Source organism: Cryptomeria japonica, chromosome 3 (genome assembly GCF_030272615.1).
Source record: "Cryptomeria japonica chromosome 3, Sugi_1.0, whole genome shotgun sequence".
NCBI lineage: Eukaryota > Viridiplantae > Streptophyta > Pinopsida > Cupressales > Cupressaceae > Cryptomeria > Cryptomeria japonica.
In genome coordinates this window covers 381150619-381159334 of record NC_081407.1, presented here as the reverse complement: position 1 = coordinate 381159334, position 8716 = coordinate 381150619, and the positions used below count along the sequence as shown (strand labels likewise).

Below are 8716 nucleotides of genomic sequence, written 5' to 3'. Positions count from 1 at the left end.
ACATACAAAAATGGGAAAGGTCCATTTTTTGGGTTCTCTTCATGAATCTAATTTGCTTTTATTATGACATTAGGCTCTAAAAGAAACTATTTATGGATTCGCCTTTCCAAGTGACTACCTTGAAAAAGTGACATCTACGAATCTTAGTTGGTTATTGTGTCTTCTCTTTTAGGCTTTCCATGAACAAAATGACGCCCGTCTACAATAAATGAGCTCCAATTAATGTAAATTCCATCTCTTTTTTTGGAAGTAAAGAATGCAACATCCAAACTAATTTTGAATGACTCAATTGTTTCTTCATTGGTCAAATCAGAGATAATGGGTATCTTTGCAAATAATTATTCCAGAGTCCAACTAACAAAAATATATCCCTCATTGTCCAAGGGGTTGAGCTTAACTGGTTAAAACAGTAGGTTCTCACTGCGGAGACCCAAGTTCAACTCCCAATAGGGACATCTAAAATGGAATTCTAAGCTGTGACTCTTGGCCTTCCATAAAAATGGGGAAGGTCTAGGGTCAATCTAATCAAACATAATAATAATAATAATTCAAAATATTGCGGCTTCGGCCTATTACCTACCAAAAAAATAAATATATATCCCTCATTTACTAGATTCTAATAGACTAGAGTGAACCTTTTGACATTGCAAAGGTATGAGTAACCAAAACTTGAAGCTAATTTCTCAGAAATTTGGCCACCTCAAAGACTAGGGAGAGAGTAAATGAGTCCACTTACGTATGTATTTTGATGCCCCATAAATACTTGTAGCGACCATATGAAAACAAGCAATTTTTAAATTCAGTCTAAATGTGGGTTACTAAAATTAATTAGTTGTCCACCATTAAGTTATAAACCAATGAAATTCATTTATTTATTTTAATCTTAAGACTACTTTTTCATTATAACTTTTTTTAAAGTATTAAATAGTTAAAATACTCCTGAGTTGGCCTAATGGTGGAGAGCTTGGACTCTTGAAAAAGAGGTCACAAGTTTAAATCCTACAGGGATAAGGGTATGTAAGCCTCATTTGTAGCACAGTTAAGTGCCTTTTACATCAAGTAAGGGGTAGACACATATAGTATATTCTATAAGCCATCTGCAGATCCAAAACAGGTGGCTTGGTATCGTGGACTATAAATGGATCCACTTCCATTCGCTAAAAGAATCTATCGGCTGCCACCAACGAAATTTTTTTGTTTGTTTTCAAGTTTAAAGTTAAAACCGACTGATGCCTATAATCATTGAGTTGTAATCCCATTTGAAATTAAATATACTAGATGTGTTAAAATCACTCTTTATTACTTCATGTGATCATGTCATGTCAAAAGCATGTTCTATAAAACCACACATGATTATTTTAGATATAGAAGCAATTCCAATAAAAACAATTTTTAGGTATAAGAGTTTATAATTTATGGTCTCGATTTGATGCAACAATATCCATAAATATAATTGCAACATACATAACTTAGGCTAATATAGAACATTTCTCGTGTTAACTATCATAATACATTGGAGAGTCATTTCTTCCGACAAAAAGAATTGAATCGAAAAAAGATTGTTAAAGATTGTTAAAGAAGCAGGCGTGGAATATGAAATTATCTTAAGAGACTGACAAAATACATTCAATTAAACTCTTCAGCACAGTGGTCATTTTCTGTTTCTCATGTGAAACTGCAAATTTAGGCCAACTGGATTTTGCTCAGGCTTAATGTAAACAATACAAATCACATTGATGTTAGAATACCAGGAATGCCTGTTCCAGAGATTATTGGAAAAGCTCCAGTCAAACCAAAATTCTATTTACTACCTGGCATCCAAGAGTAACGGATTCTGGTGATGCATTTGGAACAGGAAACAAAAAGAACAGCAATCTGTAACTTAAAAAGGACCATTTGAAACACATGCATATCTGTAGAATTGTTGACTAAAAAATATAGCTAGCTTACAAGATTTTCATATATATAAATTTTAGAATACACTCAAACTAAGAGTTGCATCAGGCATTCTGTATTTCTTCACTTGGTTTTGAATGTGTACATTCTCCATAATTCCACAAGTCTCTCAGTTCTCCCCGTAAGAATGCCAAAATTATGATAAGTCCTGTTTTTCAGTATACAAATTAAAAGATGAAACAAAAGCTCTTAGATAAAAACTACAAATTGGAATATTTGCATACCTAGCGTGCATGGAACAAGATAAAGCAGTGCAGGTTGGCCACTATCCATCAGGTACAAGGCAATATACGTGAGCATAAGACCTGCAAACAGTTTGAAACACAGATTTAAGTTTCCAATATTGACTAAAAACGTGTAAATAATTAATAATATAAACTCACCGTGTATTTTATTATGGTTTTATTGTCACTGCCGTTCCTATCTAAATTGCTATCAATTCTCGTCCACATTCTTACAAATCCAATTTCTGCAATCTTCTATGAAAGCTCATAACTAAGAACATTCATTTCCCATGTCTATTTCTTCAGAAACCATGCATTCAATTATACTAAAAAATGCTCTGGTTTTTACAGTTCTCAATGCACAATCACAAGCTAGGTGGTAAGATACATATTCTTTTAAATTTAGCTACCCGGAAATGAGGATAGATATGAAAAAGACTACAGAGGTTCATGGAAATGCCAAACTATATATATATAAATAAAACGTTTGTATTAGTCTCAGAAAAATATCTGAATAGATCTATTTGACAGGCATAGAAGGAATTGAGAAAGGGCAGCAGCCTGCTTGAGATATTCAGAATTGTCATGGATGTTTCGTGTTAGTTAATTTCATCTTATTCCTGTTTTTTTATAATTTTATTATTTGTAATATATTTTTCATAAATTAGTTTAACATTTGATTAGCAATCATTTTCCCTCTATGCCCTGAATCCAGCAATTTTTTGCTTTAATTAAAAATGCATCACTTGTCCACATCCCTATGTCCCATAAACTAAGACAAATTCTGAAAAGAAGTTTTGAGTGCCGAGTGTTGGAGGTTGTAAACATTATTTTCTTTGGCTTCCTGAATGATAACAAGTGTCATAAATTCATCTAGACTGATGTTATTGATAGGCTTTCCTAGCCAAAAGATTAGGATCATTAGATAAGGTGAATTTATACACTTTACAGTCCAGATGTAAATGATAGGTCCTCTTGAAAGCATCAAAGACAGCTTTGCAATCATATTGATAAGGTGCTCCAAGTATCAGAATGTAGAAATATCATACTTATAGGACAACTTATCACTTTACTAGTTTGATAAGAAAGATCAAGAGTTATGATGGTGAAGAGTTGAAGCTAAGGTTAAGGTTAAGATCTAGCAAAGAGTAGGATAAGGTTGTTTTGCCTAACTCTAATTAGTATCACTCAAATGGGAATATATCAATGAGTACGAACAAGATATTTTCTTGTCAAGGTTTCCAATGTCTAGAGCATGGTTGAAAAACTTGGACTCGGCAACACCCGAAAATGCGACTCGGCAAAAATTTGGCGACTTCAAAAATTGCTTAAATTGCATTAGAAATGCTTCTTTTTTTTTGCAAAATTCAATGAGGAGATGGATCCAATAAGTTAGAGTACATAAAAGAAGCAAGATAAAACTAGTTATATTCGATTGAGTTAAATGAAAATTGGGTACAAAATGGCATCCTCATGTGGAATTCTGATCGCTAATAGTCTGAAACAAAATGAAAATAACAAATTGTTTTTGTAAAACTAAAAGTAAATATTACATCAAAACATTTTACATCTTCCTCTTCCCAGCTCTAGTGAAAACTAAGGGAGAGGTAGAACTAGAGAGTCTAGTACTAGGAGTTTGCTATGGCTCCTCCACCTCGCCAAAACGAGGTTGAGGGTAGCACCCTTCACAGGGGTCTAAGGGTGAGAGAGAGAGGTAGAGAGATAGGCCAAGATCTTGGGGAAGAGAGGAAAGAGTGAAATAGAGAATGGTAGAGAGAGAGGATAGAGTAAGAGTGATAGGGAGAGAGATGGGTCTAGAGTTCATCGTAAATAGAGTGAGACAAAGAGAGCGAGAGAATGCTGATAGGAGTCTACTGATTACTGAAATTTGACTAAGTCTGAAAATTTATAAGATCTTCTAAAACCTAGAATTTGCATAATAACTCCTAGAGATCTGAAACCACTCTCAAACATTCTGCCAGTCTATACATGAAATATAACTTTAAGTATAAGAAAGGAAAATGACATATTGAAATGTGAAATGTTATATTTCATGTATATATTATGATGAAGAGAATGAGACTGACTTGAAAAAAAAAAATTAGATAAATTTTTGACACATCTGGACCTCCTTTTTTAATGCAACCGAGTTTTTGTTAGAGACTCGCTGAGTTTTTGTGACAAGTTTTTAGCTGAAAAAATCACAGAGCAAAAAACTCATTGAATACTCTACGAGTCTTGCATGTATGATCTGGAGTATTTTGCTATAATCATCCTATATAGCAGTCTTTAGAGTATTTACTTTTCTTCATTGCATCAAAAAAGAGTTACATCTAGATACCCAGTAAGAAGTCCTAAACAAGAAGACTAGTTTTGATTCCTGGAGTATTTCTCATTTGAAGTGATAATGAGTGCAACAAGAGGATCACATGAACTAAAAGAAAATGGGAAGAATATGACATACCAAATCCATATCCAACGGTTGACCATAAGAAATAGCCATTGAAAAGGCCCTTATGTGTTGACCAATCATATCTGCAGCATTCAAGATGATCAGATAACTAAGAAATAACAATTCACCAGATGAAAAAAACTGACATCTTTATATAGCATGCTAATGTTTAACATCAAAAGGATGAAATGATTTTATTGAAATGCCAAAAAAAAAAAAGCTTTGAAACTTGACTTGGATCCAAATGGTGAATTCCCTGTTTGTACAGACTAATATTCCTGACATTAAAAGAAAAATATTGGAAAGAGAACAATAAGACGGACATCAGAAGAAAAACAAAACATGAACTACATATTTACATGATTGAATATTCAATGACATTAAAGCAGGTGCTAGTAATTCTCAAAGCATCTATACGAAACTCTTAATCATTGTTTGACCAAAATGTATGGCAGGGAAAAATGAAAAATCTCATAGTAATTGTCAGATAGTTAAAAAATAATAAATACTATGTTCAACTGTTTCAGGGATGGAGGTAGCAAGAAACGAGGGAATGCATTTCCAGGATGGCAGGGAATGGGAAGCCTTCTTTTACTACATGATTGAATATTCAATGACATTTAAGCAGGTACCAGTAGTTCTCAAAGCATCTGTAAGCAACTCTTAATCATCATTTGACCAAAATGTATCGGAGGGAAAAATAAAAACTCATATTAATTGTCAGATGGTTGAGAAATAATAAATGCTATGTTCCACTGTTTCTGGCATAGGGACAGCAAGAAACGAAGGAATGCATTTCCAGGATGGCATGGGATGGGAGGCCTTTTTTTTGGAGGGGGTCAGTGGGGCAGCAATTAAAAAATAGGCAAATTTAAATTATTGGTATTATAAGACAATCATCATATTAATTATAGAGCCATATTACATAAAATAAGAGTTGAATTAAGAATTCACAAGAGATTTAATGCACAAATTAGCGAATTTTCATTGTTTTTATTGTTACTATACCATATATAACAAGTACAATAAAAGGCACTTCAAAGCAATTTCTTCAAACTCTCAACCTCATAATTGGTGTAATATCCTCTTCTTTCATGACACACTAAGCTGAAAGGAAAAGGAGAAGAAGAAGAATAAAGTGGAATGAAAATCCAACATGATATCCATTGTTAAAAACATCTTGTAAGTTACAGACATCAAGTAGAAAGCAATCACAAGGTTTGCTCTTCTTTCCCAAAATTGATTAGACTGGATCAAAGTTAGCAGCACTTTTTCTCCCCAAAACAGCAACATCAAATAGATTTTCTTGTGATAAACAACAAAAGGTAGGCTTCAGTTCAAACAGCTGAACTACAAAGCTTTGGGATAAATTCATTCAGATTGATACAGGCAAAATTTATCATTAGCAATAATGGATGATCAAAATGGAATGTGCCTCAAACTTCTTATTATATTTTTCATTGCATCTGTCTGAAACATTATTTAATATAAACAAAGAGTTTTATTCAGGATCCCCCAGAATATTTCAGCTGCACTTACTATTCTGGTTTGTTTTTAAAAAATTCTATATCTTAATCCTGAGTTTATATCAATTTCAAATTTTAGCCACAGATTTTTAGTAACAACTGATTCCAGAAATGTTCATCAATTATCATCTCGAAGCACCTTTACTTTTCTCATTTTCTTTTCATAGGGGGCCTTGACATCCCCAGGATCACAAAGGATGTCCCCTAGTATCCCAGCAATGGCCAGATGTTCCCCCATTTATTGAAAGTTTCTGATCAGGATAGGGGCCTGCAGACTGCAATGGGGACACCTCTAAGGCATCTCCATTGTCTCCAAAATGTACTGGAGGAGGATCCACAAAAATGAAAAAGACCCAGGGATACATCCCCATGTAACATAGCACATATATCACGGAAGTGTTACATACAAATGTCGATAAAGAAAGCAACAAAAGAAAACTTCATACATATAAATGGAGATACTTCAAAAAAATAAACAAAATTGCAATAACAAGTTGAATTGCTCGCTGCTAAGGAAAGGTAAAAGAGTTGTAAACATGATTGCAAGGAGACACATCTCCAACCCCTGGGACGAATCTCAGGGACCAGAACGCATTTTCAGTACTGGAAACACGTGTGTAGACATCCCTGCTTGCAGAAGACATCCCACTGACGTTTCCCTAAATTTTCATTTAAAAAAGACAAAAGAATCTTGAAAAATATTTCTTAGGAATTCTTTTTCCCTTTTCTGGGTATCTTTTGTCTGTATATCCCGTGTTTTCAGGTTTCAATGGATGCATTTTTTTTATTTTCCTCTTCTTGCGGTTGAGTTGCTTTCATCTCCTCATGGTGCCTGTTCAAGGTCCAAATATCATCCCACTTCACGGCATCCATATCCAATTATGAAAAGACATATTGTGTCTACCCTGAAATTTGATTCTAAGAGATGGAACGGCAATGGATAGAAGAGATGGCTGACCTCAGATTTATTTTTCATTATGATCCTAATATTAATTATTTTATTATGTTTTTTTAACATTTTTTTTTAGACTATAGGAATCGGGTATAGCACCCCCTATAAACTGCAGTGCACCTGGAAAACTTTTTAACATGAACAGTGACACTGGCACATGTCCTCCAATACCGCGTGGGCTGGGGGGAGACTGGAACTCATGACCTCATGCTTTACCACAGGAAGCTCTCGCCAATCGAACCAGGCACCCAACCCCATATATTTTACTATTATTTATTTATATTATGTTTTATTTATTTATAATATATATTGTATTACAATTTTAATATTATTTTTTGTTGGTGTTGGAAATAAGCCACACCCGGACCGACGATGGACTGGTCCAAGAGGGGCCAGTAGCTCAGTGGTAGAGCACTCCAGCAGCGTATGGAAGGTCCTAGGTTCGACTCCTAGCTGGTCCATGTCTCAACATGGTATCAGAGCCAGGTCCAGGCTAGGAGCCCCAAGCACACGAGAGGTGTGGCTTAAGGGGGGGTATTGGTGTTGGAAATAAGCCACACCCGGACCGATGATGGACTGGTCCAAGATGGACCAGTAGCTCAGTGGTAGAGCACTCCAGCAGCGTATGGAAGGTCCTAGGTTCGAGTCCTAGCTGGTCCATGTCTCAACATTTTTTATTACGGCATCTCCAAGTAACCTGTCTCCTATTTTTCAAAAACAGACATACTGGTACTGGTCCAGATCGCAGCTTTGTAATGAAACCTAAGTATGAAAATAAGATAATTACATTCCCTTAGGCCAACCCAGATTAAGGAGATTAGAATAAGAACATTTTATTTAAGGACATGATAAATGCAAAAGCTTAAATAAAAAATGTGGATCACTATACAATTAAGGCCGACTGTATTTTTAAATAGAAAGGGCATAGACGACTTCCTTCTTAAAGGGCAGCAATTGGGACAGATTTATGCCCAACTTCCTCTTAGTCTAAAGCAAGTTGTACATATAAATAAGGACTGCAAAAGCGATTTCTAGGAGGAGGGATTTATAAAACAAATGCAGCAATTAACAAATAAACAGAACAAGGCACCAGTTGGTTTGAAAAGGCATGACCATTCCTGAAGGAGCAGCAACTTTCCAAGGGTCATCCCTATTCATGAAGACATTGAGATATAAAATTGGAGAGACCACGATGGGGACAAGGCATCAAGGAAAAGAATTCAATAAGCATCGGTATTCATAAGAGCAGATCGAATCAGACTCGGAAGTCAGCCAATCAAATAAGAAAATAATCAATTTCAGAATTAAGAAGAGTAGTCAGCAGACTTAGACATTTACAAGTACTTGGTATGATGCATAACACACAACACTTGTCTTGCTGATCCACTTAGCATGTCTGCAATTCAATAATATTTGGGAATGACACGTAATTAATATAATGCCTCAAATATATATTATCATTCTTTCTATTATTCTTAATATATGCATAATTAATTATATTAATTTAGATCCCATTAATACTTCAACCCAACCAACCATCCAATTATGACACAGACACCATGATTGGCAGCTAGCAAATTTCAACCCAATACAAAACATGATCCTA

The 8716-nt window shown here is 34.8% G+C and overlaps 1 protein-coding gene across 1 annotated transcript in view; it reads right to left on the bottom strand.

The window, feature by feature from the left end:
- Positions 1–1543: 1543 nt before the first annotated feature.
- Positions 1544–8716, bottom strand: part of LOC131044701 (signal peptide peptidase-like 2) — an 88023-nt gene continuing 80850 nt past the window's right edge. Inside the window, exons 12-14 of the mRNA XM_057978080.2 lie at positions 4645–4715; positions 2181–2261; positions 1544–2104 (exon numbers count right to left, since the gene is read on the bottom strand). Coding sequence (XP_057834063.2) covers positions 2001–2104; positions 2181–2261; positions 4645–4715 — 256 coding nt within the window. The 3' untranslated portion in view covers positions 1544–2000. The remainder of the gene's footprint in view (positions 2105–2180; positions 2262–4644; positions 4716–8716) is intronic.